The sequence below is a fragment of the Balaenoptera ricei genome, chromosome 16 (assembly GCF_028023285.1).
Source record: "Balaenoptera ricei isolate mBalRic1 chromosome 16, mBalRic1.hap2, whole genome shotgun sequence".
Taxonomy (NCBI): Eukaryota; Metazoa; Chordata; class Mammalia; order Artiodactyla; family Balaenopteridae; genus Balaenoptera; species Balaenoptera ricei.
The window spans coordinates 65,073,241-65,098,150 of NC_082654.1; the positions used below are offsets into that span (position 1 = coordinate 65,073,241).

Here is a 24,910-nt window from a genome sequence, read left to right on the forward strand (position 1 = left end):
CACCAAACTGATTTTATTCCCATGCAGAGTTCCTTATAGTGCATTGTCTTAGTGCTATACTACCAATGGCCATTAAATAAATCTTTAAATAAATCCTCTAAGACACAAAACAAACAGCAGTTCAGTTATCCTTAACAGTTAATTTTTCTTAACAAAAAAAAAAAAAAAAAAAAAGACCAGTAAAAGATAGCCACAGTACCATACCAGGCAGTAAATGCATATGAAGAAAAAAAGGATTTTAAAATAGATTTTTATTTGCAAAAATAAAAATAAAACTAATCTGAATCGGGTTCCTTCTTCTTTCTTCTTGTCCCTTTTGAGGAAGTCCCAGATTCTGTTCTTCCTTTGCCATGCTCAGTTTGTTGTGTCATCCACTCTTTTTCTAGCTGTTTCAGCATGTCTGCAGTGAGGAGGCCTTGCTGCACCAATCTGGAAGCAAGGGAGTTCTCTCCTGCACCAGGGCCAAGTGGTCCAGCAGCTTTACTCCCTAAAGCTTTGGTGCCGTGATTCCTTCTAGTTTGGCTCTTTACTGTTCCTGACAAACGGGACTGGCTTTCTGCTGATGAGTTCTGCAAATTCAGCAGTTTATGTGCCTCTGAAATTTTAATCAGTTTGGTGATGTTATGTACACCATCTTGGATAATGCCATCTAATTGTTTCTGGAGATCTCGAACAAGGCTGGCATCTGGAAACATATCTATAAACCGGTAGCTGGAAAAAAAGACATATTACATTATAGGAACAGCTCTTACCGCAGTCGCTGGACTAATCTCAATGAAGTAACTACATCTTGACACTGACTCATTCCAAATATTCTGTTTTTGCAAAACTGTGTCCAGTGCCTTTGCTCAACCTTTATTTCGGCCAACACACCTAAGGAAGATGTTGTTATGAGAGTCGGTCATTGCTCATATCTTAAATGATTCCAATATGCTCCCCTAGTGGGACATGCCCCTCCTTTGATAACCACTGATCTACAGCAGTACCTCTCAAATCACAATGTATACATGAGTAACCTCAGGATCCTGTTACAATGCAGAATTTGATTAAGCCTTGGGTGGGTCTGATATTCTCTATTTTTAACAAGCTCCCAGTTGATAACAAGGCTTTTGGTCCAGGGATCACCATTTGCGTAACAAGGATCTAGGGGACTTTCTCACCTACCTATCGTAACTAGAATCGTAAGAACTCCTTAAGTCATTTTTGGAATAGGTATAAACCAGGCTCAACTGCCTTAATGGACAAGAAACATAAAATAGAGCACCCTGCAAATATGTCCCTAATTTGAAAGTGCAAAAGACCATCATAAAACCTTTGATTCGCCCTATTACTTAAAAAATGAGAGCACATACAGGAAAAAAATTGATACCTTAGCCACAGGTAAAGATCCAAGACATCATGGACAGCTTCAAGATCCATGAGGTCTTTAATATTCTTAGGTGGAAGTAACGGCCATTTAATATATCGTCGTAACCATGAGAAGGTCAGGGGCTCATTCCTGCTATACTGCCTGGCAAACTGAGAGAAACAGAAGAAACGAATTTGGTAAAACAATCAGAATTCACTTCAGTCTGTGACCAGAAAAAAAAACACAAACAAACAGCACAACAAAATGTTAACTGTGGCTATATCTCAATAGGCAGGCTGGTTTCTCTCCTTCTTTATACTTTTCTGTATTTTAGAGAACATCTAATATCTTATAAAGGTATTTTTTTTTTTTAAAAAGGGATGATTTCCTTCTTTCTTCCAAAACCAGGGCAACAATATGTACATGAACTAGCTTTCCAGGGACTGTCTATTAACTTTTATGAACAATTAATGTTCTAAGTTTCAGGCAGACAGTACCCGAAGACTCTCATTCCTTCATGCAATAGTCCTATAGCTTCAAATATGAGCTTGTATTTTTTAATATCCTCATTATAAACAAACTCTTTGAGGTGGCTTTGTGCAAGGTTGGTCATGAGTCAATCAAACTAGTAAAGAGACTGCCTCTTTACTAGTTATATAGTTTTGGCCAAGTCACCACTGTGCTTCAGCTTCCTCATTACCATAACACCACCATACCTCCTTCTTGAACCACAAGACACTCTTGGAGGATATGCTGCCTCCCAGACAATGCTACGCATTATTATGCATCACAATATACTATAGGAGATAGAAATAAAACTATGCAAGAACTATCAAGCAGAAGTTTAAAATCTTTAGCTTCAAGGATAAGGTGATTTCAAATGGTTCATTTCCTAATTAGGGAAAGTCAATACTTTAGAGAGGCAGGGCAGTTTTCAAATAATTGTGGTTAAATAATGTTACAATTTTATTAATTTCAGTCTGGTGCATTCTGCTAGGTTTAATGAATGCCAAGTAGGACAGCCATGAAGAATGTAAATGTGACCACGCTAACTTACTAATAAGCAGGATATGCCAAAAAGTTATCTTATAAAGGCAGTGGCTTTAATATTTTTGGCCACAAACAACTAATGGAAGCCCAATATGTAAAAGAGCTAAGCATGGAGCTGCTCAGAGACGGGGAGGGAGAGAGGCCCATGCAGGAGCCATGGAACACAGTTTCAAAACAACTTCCTAAGGGGCATCAGAGACCATCAGTGGGATTGAGCTCCTTTCTACTTCAGTAATAATGGAGATCAAGAGAAAAGAAATATCTCTAGATTTCACATTTTAATCTGTAAACACAACACGTAACAACTATTGACCTGTACTGTTCCAGACTCCTTACTCCTTAGTAATATGCTTCCGCTTTATTAGGGTAGCTGCTTGAAGAATGGTGTAAATGGGGTCAGGGCCATGGGCTCCAGCTCCATCCAGGCCAGTTTTTTAAGTTTAAGGCTTTGTTCCATAAACTTCAACCTTATGCTAGTTAGCTCTCTCACAAATGCCAGCTCTAAGAAACATAGAGCTGGTGATAGCTGGACACAGTAAATAGCTGGACACGGAACACCTCTGAGACACATTAAGGAAAAAAGAAAAAGGCAAGCTACAGACTAATTCATTGTAACATTTATGGGAAAGCACACCCACCCAACAAAAACTAGAATTTCTACTCATACAGGTATGTAGGCAAATGTAACGGAAAAGGTCTGCAAGGATACACAAAGCTGATAATAGTAGTTATGCCAGAGGACTGAGACTGAAGGTGGTAGCCCAATTTAACCTCTAATGTTTTAATTTTGCTCACACAAAAAAAGTACTTATGTATTATTTATGTAACTTTAAAGTAATTTAAAACATAAGCTTATAAATAGATTTGATAAGAACAGAGCTAGTATGCAGAAAGCTAACATCTATTAAGAAGATGGCAGTGAAAACTACAACGATGAATCAGGAAAAGATTCGAAGAGGAGACCTCTGGGTTTAGGGGGGAGGGTGCTCCAAGCAGAAGCAAGAGGGAGAGCAAGGGCCCAGAGATGTGAGAGGACACGGCAGGAGACTGGAAGTTCAGCTTCTACTGCCTTTGCCTAGTCCCCCCGTTTGGGTGAATCTTGTGCTCAGAAGTTAGAGATTTGTATCCCTACCCAAATGAGTTAAAAGAAAAGAGGCTGGAACCTTGGCACCAAATTCACACAAGACAGCCATCCCTGGCCCAATGCCTGATAGTTAAGAAAACTGAATACTATTGCCACTACTGACCCCAAAGCCACCTCCCTTCCAAAACATATTACGCAACACCAATAAGGAAAAAGTATATCATCAGGCAAAGACCCCTTTCCTCGAAAAAACTGTTTAATTATTTGTTTTATCTTCTTCAAAAAGGCTACCATATAAGCCCAAATACAAAGCAAGACTTCTCCTTCCCCCAAAATATTATCTGTAAGGAAAAAGAGCCATTTTTATTTAAGTTCGTACACAGAATCTCATATTAAAGGGTACTCTCTTATTTCTTTATTTTGAATAACAAACTATTGTTTGGGGAAAATGCATCAACCTGAAACAACTCAAAATATCACAGAGATAAAGGCTTACCTGTAACAGTGAAGAACAGACAAAAGGCTGCTTCTTGTTGATAGGGGCTGTGCAGAAAACATACCTCACTCGTAGACTTAATGGAATATGCTGGATCAACTCTGCAGAAAATTTAAAATCATCCATATTGCAGACAAAATACTGCCCATCAACTTGTGAAAAGTCTACAAAAATATCCTGGGGGAAAAAAATATATTAAATTACTGGACTACCTAGCTGGGCATGAATAAAGTACTCAAGTCTATAAATGACAATCACTTTAATCCATTAACAGACTTCCAGAAAGGCCTGCTTAATTCACTGCCTCCTGAAGCTAACAGACTTCCCCCATAGCCTTCCCGACCTGAAATACTCAGAAAATTCCTCAGGACAAAAGTCCCAAAAGATTTGGAGAGAAAGTTTCCGCTTTCAAGATAAACTTCATAAACAGCAACTTCACAAAAACAGACTATCCATTCATGTCCACAAGGTTAACCAGTAACTGTCTGACATACTGACCTTTTTAGAAAAGCGATGTAAGAGTTTCTACTTACAATGAGGTTAGAAAGCGTTGTGTCAGGGAGATGGTAGGCAAACATTTCAATCTGTTCAGCAGTTGGATGAAGACCAGCTGCCTTTAGTAAAGAAAAAACAACCATAAGCTTATTTTTTTTTAAGGATACGTTTTCTTAAGTTATTTCAAGATAAGTCCTATATTCAGGTTAAGCTATTACCAAATGAGTTAAGGGACAAGAATTTGAGTAAAACAGAGAAAAGCATCATACTTTGCCATTTATTACCAACTGGGAAAGCTGACGAGATGATTTAGTAAAACTAACCAAGTATACCCATTGAGTAATTAATCTTTTGCTTATATTTTAGTTATATTTCTAAAATCTATGATGACCTGACAGAGTACCACAAATAGTTTCCGGGGTCCCAATTCTCTCCACTGAACAAAAACGAAAAAGGAAAACCCAATCACTTTAACCAGGGCAATAAAACTGACATACATACATAAAAGAGAAAATGTCTAAATTGGAGGTCAGCTATCTCTTTACCTGTATATTTACAATGTTAAGAACTGCCCACAATAAGTATAAGCAAGAAAATAAGAGAGAAAAGGAATGGGAAAAAGAAAGAGGAAAGGAGGAGAGAGAGATGAGTCATGGGAGGGAGGAAGACGATGAACACAAGAAAGGAGCTACACAGGAGGGAGATGGAGGAGATTCATTATCAGCTGCACTCTTTTTTTTTTTTTTTTTAATTTATTTATTTATTTATTTTTGGCTGGGTTGGATCTTTGTTGCTGCCCGTGGGCTTTCTCTAGTTGTGGCGAGCGGGGGCTACTCTTCGTTGCGGTGCGCAGGCTTCTACTCATTGCAGTGGCTTCTCTTGTTGCGGAGCACAGGCTCTAGGCGTGCAGGCTTCAGTAGTTGTGGCTCGTGGGCTCAGTAGTTGTGGCTCGTGGGCTCTAGAGCGCAGGTTCAGTAGTTGTGGCACACGGGCTTAATTGCTCCGCGGCATGTGGGATCTTCCCGGACCAGGGCTTGAACCCGTGTCCCCTGCATTGGCAGCCGGATTCTTAACCACTGCGCCACCAGGGAAGCCCTCAGCTGCACTCTTAACAAAAGCTACAGAAATGATTTCAACCACAGCTTTCCTCCAGGAACTTTTCCTTGCATTCTCTCATTTATATACCCTTTTACGTGGGGTCACTAAAATCAGATGAGCCTTAATTAGTGAATTTTCCAGGCAAACTTTAATTTGTTAACAGTTTGTTTAAAACATGTACACTTCTGCCTCATTAACTACACTAAGCAAAATTTAACCCTGTCCTTACTGGTTTGAAGTTGTATAGCTTAATGCTATTTTTGCCCCACACACAAAGGTTTCTTCTACTTCCAAGCTTCTCACAATTTTCAGTCTGCTGACATAGCTGTGTGCCCACCTGAAGCAACCGTGCCCCTATCCCCACCCACTGCTAGATTATAGGAAGAACTAAAGGAATAACAGGTTTACTAAACTTGTTATATTATGGTTACATTTGTAAAATCTGAATCTTTCACTTGCATACCATTCTCTAACCAAGGGGTCTCTATTAGGCCTCTCAAAAGCAATAAAGCAGGGTTTTCTCTTCTTTATTTTTTTATTTACTTTTTTTATTTTTGGCTGCGTTGGTTCCTTGTTGCTGTGCACGAGCTTTCTCCAGTTGCAGCGAGCGGGGGCTACTCTTTGCTGTGGTGCGCGGGCTTCTCATTGTGGTGGCTTCTCTTGCTGCGGAGCATGGGCTCTAGGCACGTAGGCTTTGGTAGTTGCGGCACGCAGGCTCAATAGTTGTGGCTCGCGGGCTCTAGAGCGCAGGCTCAGTAATTGTGGTGCACGGGCTTAGCTGCTCCGCGGCATGTGGGATCTTCCCGGACCAAGGCTCGAACCCGTGTCCCCTGCATTGGCAGGCGGATTCTTAACCACTGCACCACCAGGGAAGCCCAAAGCAGGGTTTTCTTGACATGATTTTCATGGCATAAAATTTTCTTTTGCTTATTTGTTTTCAGGTGTCTGAGGCAAAAGTCTGGAAAGTAAGTGAAGGAAGGAATGACTGTCCTCCACAGAGAAGTAGCAATTACTATGTTACACCTTACCTTTATAGGCTCCACAGGCCTATTCAAAATTTCCTTTAATAAACTGAGGTCTTCTCGATTCATTGTTGTAACCTCTCCTTCTTTAAATTTTGAACTGAATCTACCAGCTCTGCCAGCAATCTGCAAGGCTTGAGAGGTGGTGATTGGTTCTATTTCTTTCTCTCCCTTTTCATTGATACTGGGCTTCATAAGGGAGTAAAAAATAATTCTTCTTATGCTCCTGAAACAGAAATACAAATGATCTCACAGACTGCTGTCTGAAAAACCGTCCATCATTTGATTCATTACAGAAACGCTCACTCTAATTCTAGTTTAGGCCTACTTGCAATATTGCCCACTGTTTACAAAGTAAGGTTTGTTGGTAATTCTTTTTCTTCCCTTTAGATAGCATTTTTTAACAACTGTGTACACTTACTAAAAATCATCATCAAATTATACATTTAGAATGGGTGAACCGTATAATATGTAAATTATACCTCAGTAAGGCTCTAGAAAATAACTTTTTTACAAATAAACCACACAAAGCCTTCTTAGGCTACTTTTAAACATTGACTGCTGTTAATGGCTTTGAATAGTTCTTTCATGCATAAAGGTACAGCTGCATTCATTCCCCGGAGAGGAATATTCAGGCTTATATTGCTAACCCCTAAAAATAGTGGCTGGCCCTGCACTCCCAACAGGCACACACCCTTGTTGACTGAGACACTGAAAATAAAGTGAGGTAATGCAATAGGTTAGCAGTGGTAGGAAGCAGCACCCCAAAGTCCAAGTGTTATGTGATATTTTCATTTTATTCCCTCAACAGGTGTGAGCGAGATAAATCTCAGATCTATACTACAATATCCATTCTCCTAAACCAAAGTGTCTGGTCATTCTAATGCCAATTATAAGTTTTTTAATTTCCATCTAACCCACTGAATATCCATGACTATTAAAAACAGATTACTTACAAATTAAGTCCCATGCCAACTGCATCTGTAGCAACCAGGATTTTGCATGCATCATCAGGATCATTAAACTTTCTTGCTTGAGCAAGTTTGGTCCCTAAAATAGAAACAGTTTATGTTAAATCAGTATTCTCAATCTTTTACTACATCACACTAAATATATCTTGGAAACCCTTACCTCCTACTCTCCATTTTTATGGATAAACCTCTTATTGTTTCAAACTTATTTCTTTACATTCTCAAGGAGCCACGTATCCTTTATTTCCATTCCACTAAGTATACCCACAAAGAGCAACACAATCCTCTTATCATTTCTGAGGACACTTATCAATAGATTTCTGGTAATATTTTAAGAATATTACCAAGTTCATATTTTAATGACATTTCTGTAAGAAAATCATCAGCTCAACATTTAAAAATACAGTCTAATCATAGCAAGTAACAAGAGCTATAATTAAAATACTTCTATCACCACAAAGGTGACTAGAGAAATATTTATTTTATATGACCTATAACAAATTACACACCAAGCAACTTAATTCATATCTTTTACTGTGTTTTCTAGACATATCTCAACATAAATGGCAAAAACAAGAGATTTCATATCTTGTCATGATGAAAGCCAATAATTACCAGGTGGGAGACTGCCATATATAACAGCTGATTCCAATCCCCGAATTTCAATCTGTCGACTCACAGAATAAATATCATTCTTGCTAAAACAGACAATGCAGTCCCCAGGCCGAAGGTTGTCTAAAGATTCTAATGCGTGATCCAGCACAAAAATGGGGGTAAGCCTCTTATAGGTTCGAACCTACAATAAACGATATGATATTGTAAAATAACATACCTAACTCAGCTTCTTCTAATACTGTGAAAAACTCACAATCAAGAGTAGCTAGAAACTGGTAAGTTCCAACTTTTTCAAGAGAAAATACAGAAAAACATTTATTTTGATATTATAAATGTTACCATCCATTCTCACTGGTATTACTAAATTAACAAAATGTTACAGAGGATTTCATAAATTTTCAAAACACTTCCATATATATTTGATTTTTATGGCAACGTGGTAATTTCAGAAGGGTTATTAACTATTATTTCCCTTTTATGAAAGAATAAAATAGAGTCTAATAAAAGATCAGGTCTGATGAGGATTTTTCCAGTTCTAGCCTTCTGTGATTTGCCTAAAAACACAAAGTGAGTAACAGCAAAGCCAAGACTAGAACCCAGAATTTCTTCCACTATATTCCACTATCTCTCCCTGAAAGCTGAGCACAAAACTAAAGTAATGGACCAATTTAAAAATATTTCTTCATTTTATTACAGAAGTCTGGTAAAGAAAACAAAAAGTAGGATTAAATGGAAATGAGTTGCTTCCTACTCTAGGAATTTGAAAAAGGGTATAAACTATCTCTACCAATCAGATATATATCAAAGTCCCCAATATCTGACATCTGAGACTTTGAAAATCACAAACTTTTGCTGGAGACTCCAACTTCCAACATTCCTGATTTATTTAATTCTAAAGAGTTCTGTTTAAACTCCAAAAGGTTTTGTCAAGAAAAGATAAGGAATCTCCTTATACTTTTGGAGACTTAGGGTGTGACAGCCACGCAGTCAGAACTTTAGTTCATGAGGGTCAACCAACTATGTATGATCTAGTCAACTATGAGGAAATGAAGCTAATCTTTCAAGTTCTGATTTTGCCACCATCTGGGGCCTATGAAGCCACTGCCTGGGTACTCTGGGCTATTTGCTATGCCACCTTGAGAACAAAGTGTATAATCTAGTACCTCCACATCTTCCCCAGTTGTGTACATAAGCTCGGTAACCAGGTCAATAGCAGCAGATTCTCCACACAAATGGATTTCTTCAGCACAGAGTCCTGTTAAATGCAAAATTGGCATTTTTTAAAATTTTAAAGGTACAAAATTAAATATGCAATACTTTACATACCAAAAATACTTTAAGTTTGCTTACCTATTGCTTTACAACTTTACCAAGTGTTTTCATATTATCTCTATGATTCTAACCTCAAAACAAAACCTTCTAGTAGGCAAAAATTATCACCACTTTTATAAATCTTGGGGTTTTTAAATTGCTTTGGCCAAGGTTTTGAGTCTACTAGAGGATGAAGCCAGCCTGAACTAGAACCTGCATTTTGATGGTTAATACTGAACATTAGTCCTATACTTTTCTTTTTCAAATTAGGCTCCATGGAATCACTGAGGTGCCTCAGAGGCTGGGGGGCTGGTGGGTAGAAGAAACTCCAAGCTCCTTACCCCTGAGCATATCCACTTTCATCTATTTTATATTACAGGCTTTAGTGTATAGTCTTTGTTTACACAAAGAGTTCCTATGCTTTAAAATTTGAAAACACTTGCCCTACAACATGCTGATCAAAAATTCACTCCAATATCAAGCAGGAGAAATGTTCATTCATGTCTATGGACCTCACTTGCAGGAGCCTATCCTAAAGAAGTAATAAAATGAATAAAAAGTTACGCCTACAAAGATTTTTACTGCATCATTAATCATAGGGAAAAATGTTCGACTCTTTGGGACAAATTACAACTGGTATCCCACATCCACAGGTTTCGCATCTGCAGATTCAACCAACCGCGGACTGAACGTATTCAATCCGCGTCTGGTTGAATTCATGGATGCAGAAGCCATCCAACTGTAAGGGATTTGAGCATCTGCAGATTTTGGTATCTGTGGGGGTCCAGGAACCAACATCCCACAAATACCAAAGGACGACTGTGTAGTACAGTTCTTCAATGGAGAACATGCAACATTAATATGTGGTATGAAAAAAAAGTCTATGAAACAACAGAACTGAAAAAAAAAAGCAAGATAAAAATTATATATTCACAAAACACCATATACATGAGAAAAAAGACTGTCATGAAACACCAAAATGTTACTAGTGGTTGTGTAAATATGGCAAGATTTGAACACTTTAATTAAGTGATTATGCTAATTTTATCATAGAAAAAATGGACTTCCCATTATTAGAACAATATTTAGAAAATTAAAGCTCACACTTAGCTGACGTTTTTGTTTGATTTGTGTCAAAAGAGAATCTAGCTGCTCTATTTCGCAATGTCAAGCAGATAAATGCAGATAAATCCCAGTGCAGATGTCACAAAGCACAGGTTTTATAGCAATAAGACCACCAACCTAGTAGTGCTCTGGTCCAGGCCCATCCTCTGGCTGGATCTTTAATCATTTGAATTTCATCAATCACGGCCACTTCATCTTGAAATAAAAAGTTATCATGAGCAAGACAATCTACTTCAATAGTATTATAAACAAATCACAATACCAAAATTCAAGCTTTCAATACCACCATAATCATCATCATTACTTATTAGGTGCTTCGTTTCTGGCAGGCTTGTTCTAAGTGCTTTACAACTCATTTAATCCTCACAACAAATCCATTAGGTAAGTATCATTATTACTTACATTTCCTTTTCTAAAATTTTTAATCTCAATTTTTTTTTTTTTTTAATTAAAAAAAAATTGTCTTTGGCCACGCCGTGCAGCTTGCAGGATCCTAGTTCCCCAACCAGGGATTGAACCCACGCCGTCGTCGGCAGTGAAAGCGAGGACTCCTAACCACTGGACCACCAGGAAATTCCCCTACATTTACATTTTACAGAAGAATAAACTGAGACCCAGAGAAGTTAAGTCACTGGCCCTAGTGTAAGATTTAAAACCGTGAAATTCAAACCCAGACCATCTCTACTGCACTGCCTCCCAAACTGAACAGGTTCAATTGTCCTATTTTCTGCAATCTCAGAGGCAGCCTGGAGAATCTGCCTAATAAGAACACATCCACACAGCAGTTGAAGTAGCTCCTGGGACCAAGGAGTAGATAACCCTGCAGTAAAATGAAGCGCCTCAGGAATCCAGACGGGTGTCAGGAGGAGAACCGGAGAAGAACGTGTAATTCCCTGAGCTCCAGCTCTGCTCCTTCTTAGGGGTTTTAAAGCTTATTATTATGGTAAAATAAATAGTGGCTCATTTTATTTTCTAATGCCAAAATGCTTCCAACCATATTATTTTATTCTTTTTAAGTCATATAAATTATATTTTAGTTTGCTTCCCAAAATACCAAGGATTTGCAAGGAGCATATTTAAAAAAAAGGAAAAATTTAATATGCCCACAATGACATTTAACAAACAAAAGAAAGCTAATTTTATACTGAAAAACCATCAGATTAAAAATTACTAGCATATCTGAGCGTATACAAACAAGATTAGAAAAGAGAGGGCAGAAGAAGGAATTTTGATTTATATGTGCTATTTTAATTTTTACAATGTATTACTTTTAGAATAAATGGATTTTTTTGAAAACTATCCATTTACTCAGAAAGTTAAGATTATTAAAATGAAAAAAGCAAGCTACCAAATAGTACATAATATATAATCCCTATTTTATTTAATATACACACCCACGATGCACACGTAAGTATATGCATACACAATACAAACACAATCTAGAAAATATACACCACAGGGTTAACACTTGTTGATTCTGGATGGGTGGAATTGGGAAATATTTTTTTTCCTTCTCTTTGCATTTATTTTTATGTTTTCTATAATGAAGAAATGATTGCCTACATAATAAGGAAAAAAGTTAATTTTCATTTAAAATACTTTCAAAACTACAGTACTTAAATAGAAGTTCTCTGTGGTACTATATGTAATAGTGAAAAACTTTAAACAACCTAAATATTCTTTAATAGAGGAATGAATAATTTTAGTCATAATATGGAATACTACATAACAATTTAAATGAATAAATGTGATATATATTCATGATACATATATATGTAAACAAGACTAGATCTAAAAACGTGTAAAATAAAAAGCAAGTTGTGGAATAATAATGCAATATGATAATCATGTAAATGTTTTAAAACACACAATCCACAGTATTGATAGGCAATACATAACAGTGATATCAAAAAAAAAAAAAAAGGGAAAGGTATATACCAAATATTTGATAGCAATTGGATCAAAAGAGGGGAGAGGAATTGAACTGGGGAGTGATACAAAGGAAAATTCATACTTATTGACATTTCAGTTCTTTTAAGAGAAAAAGGGAAAGAAATTCAAAAGCAAACATAAGAGAATGTTTGGCATTTTTAAGTAGTGGTAAGTCCTGGGTATTTGCTGTACTATTCTTTTCTTTGTCTCAATTTAAAATTTTTTTCACAATAAAAAACATATTCCACATGTTCATCTGAATTTTAAAATTAAAAAATACTAAACCATACAGTTTTTAAAATGGTATATACATACAAGGAGTTGTAACACTGCACATCTCAACAGTACAAGCAACATGGGCAGCCTGTTTCCCATCTGGCTCTACTGTCACACGTTCTTCACCTGTTACCAAGTCACATGGCACACCCTAAGATGACAAAAAGAAAACTGGAATTATTTCCACCTTGAAAACAATAGCAAAAAGAAGTTTTGGATGTTTAATAGAGTATTCTCTCCATTACGCCAAATTTATTTGTCTAATAGTTGAAACAAAATATTCCCAATCCTGTAAAAAAAATTTTAATAAGAAAATAAAAGCCACTCTCTTATATAACCTAAGTAAACTTGGAAACATCTCAAATCAGCTAAATTCTCAGGTAACAAAAGCATGAGAAATTGCAGCAGTTTCACTTTTTACCTTTGTACTATTTCAATAGTTTCTGTACCATTTTAGTTTATTAAAATGAAATTGTTTCTATGTTCAAGAAGAATATTATAAATAAAATTTAAGAATATAAAGACCTCCTAATATATTTCTTTGAGAAGGACCAACATCAATGCTATGGTGTATCTGAGTTACCAACCACCCCGGTCCACTCAGGACTGAGGGGTTCCCCAGGATGAAGAACATTTGGTGCTAAATCAGGGAGACTCCAGGCAAACTGGAACAGCTGGTCTCCACAGTGGCCTGAAACTAATGAGGAAACATCAGACGTATCCAAACTGAGGGACAATTTACAACACAACTGACCTGTAGTCTTTCAAAATGTAAAGGTTATGAAAGACAAAGAAAGACTGAGGAATTGTCCCAGATTAATGGAAACTAGAGACATGACAATAAAACACAGGGGGAGACCCTGAACAGAATGCTGGGATCAGGGCGAGGGTGGGGTGGGTGCGGACGGGGAAATGGAGTGGTGGCAGTGTTATAGTACAATTGGCAAAATTTGAATATGGACTGTGGATTAAATAATGGTATTCTATCGATATTAAATGTGCTACTTTAAATGAATATCCTGAGGCTATGTAGAAGAAAGTCTTTGTTCTGTGGAAATACTTTAAGTATTTATGAATAAGGAGGCATTATGTATGCAAATTACACAAATTATTCAGAACATAATAAAAGAGAATGCAAATCACCTACCAAAACGGGTTAATCTTTCATTATAAAGTCATAATAAAATAATGAACTAAAATGTGGCCCCTTTACTGAAATGATGCCTCAGACCACAGGGCATTCAGTCCTTTTCTCAGTCTTTATCGTTAGTTCTAGTTGACAGCATCAAAGGTCTAATCTTCAAAAAAGGTAAATTGAATACAACAGAGTAGGTGGGTAACTCTGAGGAGACAAAGAAGGGGTTCAGAGGGCATTTCCTCTATATCAATATTTTCTTTTTCTTTTTTTTGGCTGTGCCACATGGCTTACAGGATCTTAGTTCCCCGACCAGGGATTGAACCCGGGCCCTCCGCAGTGAAAGCACCGAGTCCTAACCACTGGACCGCCAGGGAATTCCCCAATAATATTTTATTTCTTAAAAAAAGTTTAAAAAAAAAAAAAGTATGGCAAAATATTAGAATCTGATGGGAGCTGGGTAGTGGACTCAGGTTATCTAAATGTTATTCCCTGCATTTCTCTGTATATGTGAAATATTCTGTAATATTGTATTTCACTCATTCTAATACACACGTTTTTTCACATTTTAGTATCTCTGAAACCAGGATACCTCTTAACAATGGATGGCATGTCAGAATTCAGTCGGCAGCATCATCTTCTTTCTCAGTTTTACATAAAATAACAGTACATCTTACACTTGATGGCTTGTTAGATGCAATGCAATATGGCACTTTTTGTTAACAGTAAATTACTACATGCCCCTCTACCCCCTTCACTCTACTCTCCCCCAAATTAACAAGAAAAAGAGAGAATATTTGGTAATATACTAACAGCAGCATTACTCTTTTCGAAGATCTCATGTGCCAGTAATTTTAAAGGGCCACAATATACTCCAGATTTTGCTGACAAGTATTTCTGGATTGCATGATAAGTCTTTCCACTGTTTGTGGGACCTGAATGGAATATTATCTTCCGCTGTAAGGCTCTGGCTTCTGGGTACCTAAAACATGAGTAGGTAAACAGCTTAATTCCATTAACCTCAAAATCCTGGCAAAGGTATTAAATGAAAAAAATTCCAAGGAAACATCCTCTTAACATTCATAAAATAGCATCTTTGAAAAATTAAATGATGAGTTTCATATCCACACTAAAATGACTGCTTTCCAAGAATAGCATTTACTAACTAGGGGACAAAAAAATCCAAATGCAAATTAATTTATTGGATATTCTTGCCACTGTACAAATCCCCTTCCCCAAGAGTTACCTAAAATAAGTTTGAACTGCTAACAGCTCCAGAGATTTGTCCACGTTATTTCCACAGCTCTACATATGCCCTATAAATAAATATTCCTAGGCTTCTGAATTTCAGCATATACAATAAAATGACTGAGTCTTCTGCTTCTGGCCATGAGCACTTGCCCTCTCACCATAAACAAGTACAAAACTGGACAAAATATATACAGCAGCTGCCTGGGGACACGGACAGGAGGCAGTGCAGGACTACAAGCCCCAAAAGAAAGGAGCACCTGAGATGAGCCCTGCTGTGCCCCGGTAGGGCACAAGGAGGTGGAACCCAAGCAAGGTAAAATAGTCCCACTGAGCTGAGCAGTAGAGATCAAGTTCAAAGCTGCTGAAGCAGCTGGAATTTGAAGGCCAGAGTGTGAAAGAGAAAAAAGGGCGCAATAGAGGGGGTGCCTTGAAGCCTGTGTGGGAGTTCCTTGGGTCCTTGGCCAAGGGCTGGGCTGAGCATGCGCAGGGCCTAACAGAGGACAGCTTGCTAAGAGTCTGAGTGGAAAGTCTCAAAGAGGTGGCAAAGTGCTAGGAGATGCTGGCGTTCCAGCCACAGTGGTGGTGGGGAGAGCTCATTAATAGCGTATTCAGCTGAGACACCAGAAAGGCCACACCTGAATTGTAAGGATGACACCCTAAAGGGCTACTCTAGATCTGCCCTAATAAAACCTTAAACCAAACCTGATTAGGATTCAAGGGGAGATACCAGTTAACTGCCTGCCAAAACTGCCCACTTTTCTAGAGAAAACAAAACAATCTAGACAACTTATGATTTATCATCCAGCATACAATAAAAATCTATAATGATCACTAATTTCCCAAGATTAGAAACTGAAAATTTCAAATCCACAAATAAAGAAACTAACCAGTTAGGCGGTATTCTTAGGTCGCTGATTTTACGTAGATCATCCTTACATTCCAACACAGGAAATATCTGTTTTGCATGTCTCAAGAAAAATGGAAATAAATCATCCACGTGAGCTGGAAAATAAAACATTGCATTAATATGTGCAATCTAAGTGTTACCCATAACTGAACTGAATGAGAACTTTACTCTTAGTGAGCTAAATTAAGGGGACATCGCCAGAATAAACAGAAAAACCCTAAAACAAGGAACTCCATCCTTTCCTGAGATCCTGCTTTGTCTTACATTTTCCTCCTTACTTCACTTATATTTTCCAGGAAAACAGAAAATTGGCTTTCAACAACCATGTTCCACTTCTTCTATGCAAACAGGTAAAGATCAGCATTGATGAAAGTTAAGTTAAAAACAAAGAACCTGGGGGAATTCCCTGGCAGTCCAGTGGTTAGGACTCGGCACCTCATTGCGAGGGGGCCCGGGTTCGATCCCTGGTTGGGGAACCAGGATCCGCAAGCGGCATGGTACGGCCAAAACAAACAAACAACAAAAAACAAAGGACCTGGGAATATACATTAGAGAGAAGGCCTGTGGTTACTGAAGAGAAATACAGGTGCAAGTATTTTTTAAACTACAGAGACCACTAAGAGACAAAACATGAAAGTGAATTGACTCCTCAGCAAGAAGTCTCCACACCTTAGTGGCTCTGATGAGGGTGGGGCTGTGTCCAATTCTGCTTTGTGTCCAGGTTCTACCTCAGTGCCTGGCCCAGGGCAAAAGTCTAATAGTCAAATACATAAAAATATAACCAAAGCCAAACTGCCTATGGGAACAAAATAATGATGTTCCTACATTTTTTTCTTTTATAGCAAGAGCTTTGTCCTAATATGAGGGAGAAACAAGCCAGTGGCAGAAACAGATGGAATCTGTTATGTATTAATTCTGTCTTGTGTGAGAGTTTATTTCACTGTAGCCTATATTACTACATAGTGAAGAGCAGATAATGACAGATCAAGACCCCAGTCTTCCTCCAGCCTAAGACATACGGGTGATTTAATAACCAGTTCAGGGGCTTCCCTGGTGGCACAGTGGTTGAGAATCTGCCTGCTAATTCAGGGGACCTGGGTTCGAGCCCTGATCTGGAAAGATCCCACATGCTGCCGGGCAACTAGGCCCGTGAGCCACAACTACTGAGCCTGCGCATCTGGAGCCTGTGCTCCGCAACAAGAGAGGCCATGATAGTGAGAGGCCCGCGCACGGCGATGAAGAGTGGCCCCCGCTTGCCGCAACTAGAGGAAGCCCTCGCACAGAAACGAAGACCCAACACAGCCAAAACAAAACATAAATAAATAATAATTAAAGGGGCTAATAATTAAAAAAAAATAATAATAATAATAACCAGTTCAGGGACCCACTATAAAAGCAAAAGGACCTAGAAGGCCTCCTATGAAAGCACTGAATTATTTACAGAGGATATTAACAGGGCTTATTCTAAAGCAAACAAGCCCTAACTAGAGAAATAAACATAGGAAGAAACAGAAAGTATGCTCAACAGGATTTTAAAAAGTCTCTAAACACTTGCCTGCACTGAAGCAAATATCATTCAAAATAATGTGAATGTCCACATCCAGGGAATGAGACTGCATGATATAGTTTCTAAAGCTTATGAAAGCTTGGTGGAAGAGACGAGCTGTGGGAAACACAAAATCAAAATAGGTTAGGATTTAGTTTTCATTTAATTTCTCATTTTAAAAAATACATATACACATCACACCTAACTCCTCAAAGTGTCTTTTTCTTTTCTTGTAGTACAGCTGGCTTGTTATGATCTGGGCTAAAACTGATATTCTAGTAGAGCATGAAGGAAAGCTGAACACACAGCTCCCCTGCCGTGTGTCTGGCTCACCAGGTGCATCCTGCCGAGCTCCTGCCTGGAGAGAAGCAGAAGTCAGGGACATTCTCTAGATTACAACTATGTATTAATACGTATGTCCAGGCCACACTAGGTCCCACACAATAATGACAGAGCTGTAATCTAAGCAGTAATGTCTCTAATGGAAATCTTATTAGCCTTACCATCGAGTCCATAATCAGCACTCAGTTTCTGAATTTCTTTTCTCTTGTAAAACTTATCTAAGATCTTCTTTACTTCATCTGGAAGAGAGATATAAAAATTTAACATATGTTTAACATCTGTTTTCCAGATAGAGAAATGCCCAAAGAGCAAAAGAAACCTGAAGTCGTAACACTCAAGGCAGCAGTCTACTGAGTGTTGCAAGAACTTGAAGGTTTTAGTTGATCACAAACTCTTTGTAGTTTAATAGTGTCTAGAGAAAGTATAAAGTCAAACAATGCAATACTCCTGTAATACTGCAGAAGACTAAGCAAGGTGCTACAGGATTAGCATCACCCCTAGCCTCCATCAGACCACTTTTAGATAACCATGTTCTGTTTTGTTTACTTACAACCATTCTGAACATCAAATAGTGAGCAGCTAAAGGTATCTAGAAAGATAACCGATACTGTGAGGGCCAGATCATTATGCTTTCATGTGAATGACTAAAGGAGCCAGGGATGATCTTTAGCTTGAAGATGATTTTAGGGAGAACAGATTATACATATTTTGTTCTAGATGGCATAACTAAAGTCAGTGGGAAGTGAAGGAAACAGATTTCAGTGTAATTTATACATGAACTTCCTAATAATTAGAACAGGGAAAAGGGGTTGCCTCACAAAAGTGCCGGCTCCTTGTCACTGAAAGTACTCAAGCAAGGCTTAGATGACTGTATTTCAAGGGTGACAGCAGAGAAATTACTGTGCTATAGTGGAGGTTGAATTAGATACCTGCTGAAATAACATGCCACTATGAGTCCCTAATTTTACAGGTGAAAATACTTTAATCAAGCTGAGATTGTATTAACAGTGCACACGTTAAAACACTACTGCATTATTCTGTAGAGATAAACATTTTACTAATCCAGCCATACACTCTACATTTCTGGGAAGGCAGGCTAAAACTGATACAGTCTTTGCTCATGAAACACAGAAAGACCAGGTGGCCTGCATTTTCATCCAACCACAACACACACACAACACTCACTTAAGAAATTAAGCCTGAATAAAGCATCTCACTATCAAAACTTTGTTTTACAGAATGAGGGAATTTCAAAGTCGCTGGTTTAGCCATTAGGTTTTCCCACAACTAAATGTAAGATGCATACAAATACATCTACTATCACAGGCAGCTATCCTGATATTTCTGGGTCTCTGTTACTTTGTACCCAGTAGTTGCAACAGTTTCTTTACAATAGTGGAAAAATCAGTGACAAAAAAGGCACATGCAATTGCTTGGGGAAATTCTGCTGACCTATAAACTCAATACAAACTGAAGACATCACATTTATTAGAATTAATCCATTTTCTGTAACTAATACTCCAGTGTTATGCAAGAATTATGATACTTCACTCAATTTAAAATGCTTCAGTAATATGAACTTTCTCATGCTAAGTGAAAGAAACTAGTCAGGAAGGCCCACGTACTGTATACTATTTATATGAAAGGTCCAAACAGAAAGAGAATGTGGATTAGTGGTTGCCACGGGCTGGGCAGAGGGGACTGGGGGCTAGGAGAATGGGGAGTCACTGTTTCTGGGTATGGGATTTCTTTTGGGGGTGATGAAAATGTTCTAAAATTAGATTATGGTGATAGTTTCACAACCCTGCAAATACACCATTTAATTACACTTTAAATGGATAAACTTTACGATATGTAAATCATATTGTACAGCTGTTTTAAAAAATGAATACTACCCACATACTAAAAGTGAAGTTTCTCTGTATCAATACTTTCTTTTATCTAAAATTTAAAAGATAACTGCAAAAACATTAACACAATGGAAATAGCACTGAAGAAAACTTAATCTACTACAGAAGTATATGGAAACATAGTTTTGTTTTTCATAAAAATTAAGCTTTAACTGTCTCATTGTTCTTTTTAAAAATTATTTATTTATTTATTTATGGCTGCATTGGGTCTTCATTGCTGCGCACGGGCTTTCTCTAGTTGTGGCGAGCGGGGGCTACTCTTCGTTGCGGTGCGCAGGCTTCTCACTGTGGTGGCTTCTCTTGTTGCAGAGCATGGGCTCTAGGTGCGCAGGCTTCAGGAGTTGTGGCACACGGGCTCAGCAGTTGTAGCTCGCGGGCTCTAGAGCACAGGCTCAGTAGTCATGGCACACGGGCTTAGCTGCTCCGCAGCATGTGGGATCTTTCCAGACCAGGGCTCGAACCCGTGTCCCCTGCATTGGCAGGCAGGTTCTTAACCACTGCACCACCAGGAAAGTCCCTGTCTCACTGTTCTTAACAGAATGACCTGATTTGGGGATCACAGTTATTTCTCATTGAAATTAACGGTGATTAAAGGAGTCTCTCTAGATTTCAGCCACAGTAGAAATGACTCAGTACTACAACTTTTAACCAGTTAATAGCTTTCTTCCAGCTTCCTACAATGGGAGTTTGGGATTTAATAACAGGTTCTCTTCTAAAATGTAAATGTACCTCACATGAGTCTTTACACAGAAATGATCCACTTTACTCACTCCACGTACATCTCGATGAAGAACAAAGTAGCTACTACTAATGGTTGGGACTGCTTAAACCTTATGATTTACCCATTTTGTTAAAACGTTTTAATTCGCTTGTTCCACTGTACTTATCAGTAATTAACTAGAAGCCCATTTCTTAATACATCAAAGTTCTATGATCACTTGAGGGTTGGAGAAGCAGGTGGAAAGGTACAAAACTCAACCTCTTCAAAACAGAATTGGAAACGCCAAAGTCACAGTGGAAACACAGGTGGAGAGAAGTGATCAGAATATATCAGAACATCTCTAGGATCCAAAAAGGAAAGGGAGAATCAATCCTGAAGAGACTGTACCAAAGACCACCTAGTAGTGGCATTTAGTTTCCACCCCTTTAATATTACAACTAGTATTAGCACTCTTGTTGAATATGAAGAAGTACTGAAATACTGTTCTAGTAGTGGCTGAACTCATGATGAACCTTTTGTATCATCACAAAGGGAATTATAAAAACTAGTACTAGATTTACTGAAACTGCCCCTATTGCAGCAGACAGCTGCATTAGGCCAAATGCCTCCGACCCTTCTGCATCTCTCTCAGGTGATGGCTGTGAGAGAGGACTATTCCCTACACCCTCAAATGTATCTGTACCTGATACACCTACATCAAATTACAATGACTTCGTTAGGCTTCTGTTCTTTCTTAAGGTTCCCCTTGTAATCAACAGCATGATTCTCATCCAGGAAGCTAGCTGTGCTCTGGTCAGAAAAGTGTCGCCTAATACCCTATGCAGAAACTGTCTCCATAATCTTGACCCCCTTAGCATTACACCGTAATTCTGTACTTCATGAATGATTTGCCAGAACATACCAATCCAGGTGTTTTGACAAGCAAGCTTCCCCCAAAACTCTGACTCCAGTTCACTTCACTAATATGGAGCTGAGTGGCTTCAACCCTACGAATCCAAGTTCCAATCTGCATCTACCCATCTACCACTACTAGCATCTATGAGGAAACTACCACAACCTGTCTCAATTAATCTGATACCTTCCCTAGGAGTCACAGCTGCTAATAAAATTCACCATGAATATTATTTGTTGTTGTCACATCCTGTAAACATACCAGTGATCAATCAAAAATTAGAAAGAGATCATGTGAGGTGCATCAATCACCCATGGTCAGCCAGGGCTCACCTAGCTTACCTCAGTGCCTGGGTGCTACCTTCCTCCTCCACTGTTCCACTTGAGATCACCCAAAACTTCCAGCTTAGTCAGCTGTCCAAGAAAGGGGAGGGCCACTCTGCCATCAAAGGTAGCTGCACTTCATTGTTAGAACTTCCAAACACTTAAAAATTTGTAACAGTGCCCAAAAGATTTCAAAACACTAATCTGGTGGGACCAGCTGATCATGAGTAAAAATACATCCAAGGAATTTTACACCAGCTATTTTACACCCTAAAGAAAGAGAGGCTTAGAACCTTTATTTATACGATAACCCAAAAATACGTATTTTGTTAAATCCTCACATCAACCTACGCTATATAGTTGCAATAGATTATTTGGGCTCCTAGGGGAATAGTTTTCCCAGTTTCCACACATCACAGATTCTACTGCAGGGTAACTCCATTTTTCAAATAGCAAATGTTTACAAGTGATACTAGTTTACATTTGTTCACCCCTTTACACTTTTCAAAGTGCTTTGCCCAACACGTTATCATGACTTTCACAATCCAGAGACGTAAGCAAAGAAAATATTATTCTCATTTTACCATTTGGGAAATGGAGAAAAGGTAAGTAAACTGTAAATCGGGCCAGTCACTTAAGTGCTGTAATGACTATCACAAATATGCACCATCTTTCTACTTGCAGTCAATCCTGTTCACATGGCTAAATGTGTTACAATCAACCAGAAAAAAATACATATATACATATAATATATATACATATATTTATATACATATATGTATGTGTTACAATCAACCAGAAAAAATATATATATTATATATATGTTTACATAATATATATTATGTATGTGCTACTGTGTGACTAGATAAATATCTGTCAGTGGTAAAGACTGTCTACTTCATAAGAGTTACTGTAAAGATTAAATGGGTCACTTGCTTAAAACAGTACCTATCTCTAGCAAACACTGAGTATTAGCCATTGTTATTCTTAGAAAAAGAAGAAGAAAATGGAATTACAGAGGTATTCTAGGCAGAGGGAGTATCATGTGTAAAAGCCCTGGAGCACAGTGCACATTTCATCAGTTTGACTGAAACAAAGAGAGTGGCGCGCAACAATGCTTCTCCAACAGGTACCCACGCCAGATCAGGCAGGGATTGAAGACCCTTTTAAACTGGGAACAATGGAAAAACATTAAACAATGTTTTGCAGGGGAGCAATAGGATTAGATCTTGCCACTTGCTGATGCTAAGCTATTCCTTTCCCTCTGGAGCCCCGGATGACCAGGGAACCTACCACCTTTGGTGAGCACACCCTGATCATGTTCTACCTTGTAGTACAGTTGGTCATCCATAGGTCCTTCCTCCCCACGAGACTGTAAGTTTCTGGAGCAGAAGAGATCTGGATGTGAGTCTGGTTCCTCTTGGCAACCACCATACAGCCTAACACAGTGTCTGGTTTGCGTAGGTACCCAGTCAATGACAAAAACTCCTGAAAGAAATCTTCCTCTGGCTTTTCAATGCCTCACTCCCTTGTCCCTTCTCGGAGCAATAGTTCTGGGTAGCGGGGGAGGAGAAAGAGTACGCTAGAAATCAGTCGTCCACCTAACGACTCAAAAAAGGTGAATCGTCCCATCACAAGAGGGCTTAAACCATTCACAGGACAACAGTGAAAGAGAGAAGGCCATTTCTGGGGCAGCACATCAAAGGATCAATCAGACACAGTCCCAAGCCGTGGAGGGCTCACACGCCAATAAGGGAGGCAGACACTGACAGGCACGATGACAACGCTCGAGGGGACCTCGGGCCTCCAGGGGAAGGGCGCGGGGGGGGCCGGGGGTAAGCTTCTTCGCGGGCCCTGCAACACCACCCGCGCCGCCCTCGCCAGCTCCTGCACTCACTCTTGTCCAGAGGGCGGGTTAGCTCGGCCCCGACATCGCCGTCCGCGCTGCGGCCCTGCGGTTTCACAGTCAGCGGCACGAACAAGGACGTGTTCGGAGCTTTGGAGCCTCCTGAGGCAGAAGAAGAGGCGCAGGCAACGGCAGGAACGCGCCCCAGAGTTCCAGGAAAGGGCCCAGTGTGGGCGCGAAGGGCAGAGCAGACGGCTGCCCGGGGGCCAGGCTGGCGCCCCGGGGGAAGCCGAGCCCACAGCAGGGCACACCGGGGGAAGGACATTGAAACCGCAGGCTCTAGAAGAGGCTGGCTGGAGCAGCCTGCGGACACGGCGGCGGACAGTGACGCACAGCGCCAGTGCCTACAGCCCGCAAAGACCCAGAACAGCGGAGCTGCCCAGGAAGACGCCCGATCAATAAGGAAAAAGGAGTGCCGGAAGATTGCTCGTAAAGGAGAGGAAAAGCTTAGAAGCGAAAATCACAAAAGATAAGTGCTTGTAAATCCTTGTCCTCTCTCTCTCTTTTATTGGAGATCGGAGCCAGCTTTCTTTAAAAAAATAATCTGGCACCTTTGGGGATGTCACAGATGAGGTGCGGGGCCTGCGAGGTGTGTCACATGACGCAAGCTGGCCCTGCGGGTAAGTGTTCAGAAGCACGTGGGCAGTGCGGCCAAGCCGTGTGGGTGCGACTGGTGGAGGCGCAACTCTCTAGGTTGTGGCGCCAGCGTGGCTTGCGGACTCGAAGCTTTGAAGAGCATTTCCCAAAAGTTCCTTAGACTATTAACTTTCGTTTCCTGATAGAAGGCGTTAGAGAACATAACTTGATCTGCCCTTCAGGACCGTTGTTAAGGAATTTTGTTCTACAAGTTCTTAGGTAAACTCCTTGTATGACGTGTGTAGGTACTTATACTTTAATATGATTAGTTTGTATACATCATCCTAGCAGCTGATATGTCACAGCCGCGTGGCAAAAATATGTTCCCTGTACTCGGGGCAAAGTTTAATTTCTTTTGCATTAGTTGGATACTGTTTCATTTGAGGTTGTGACATCTTAAATTTAAGATATGCCGTTGGATTTTTCATATCTCTTATTATACTTAAAACATTAAGGTCTTGCAACTTGAAGGAGCACGGCATATGATTTGTAATATTGTATGTCAAATAAGATTTCAG

At 39.2% G+C, this 24,910-nt stretch overlaps 1 protein-coding gene across 2 annotated transcripts; it reads right to left on the bottom strand.

Annotated features, from left to right (window-relative positions):
- Positions 1-233: 233 nt before the first annotated feature.
- Positions 234-24,098, bottom strand: SUPV3L1 (Suv3 like RNA helicase). Of its 2 annotated transcripts, none has more exons than XM_059899315.1 (15): positions 23,748-24,098; positions 18,166-18,243; positions 17,672-17,779; positions 16,097-16,211; positions 14,772-14,940; positions 12,863-12,974; positions 10,733-10,810; positions 9,343-9,434; positions 8,180-8,360; positions 7,550-7,643; positions 6,600-6,819; positions 4,512-4,592; positions 3,979-4,155; positions 1,370-1,518; positions 234-711 (listed from the first exon to the last, which is right to left on the bottom strand). In XM_059899315.1, the coding sequence occupies exons 1-15, from the start codon at positions 24,019-24,021 to the stop codon at positions 276-278; spliced, it is 2,364 nt and encodes a 787-aa protein (XP_059755298.1). In that variant the 5' UTR covers positions 24,022-24,098; the 3' UTR covers positions 234-275. The 2 variants fall into 2 exon arrangements, with proteins under 2 accessions (XP_059755298.1, XP_059755299.1); XM_059899316.1 differs by lacking the exon at positions 23,748-24,098 and adding an exon at positions 23,178-23,719.
- Positions 24,099-24,910: the final 812 nt, after the last annotated feature.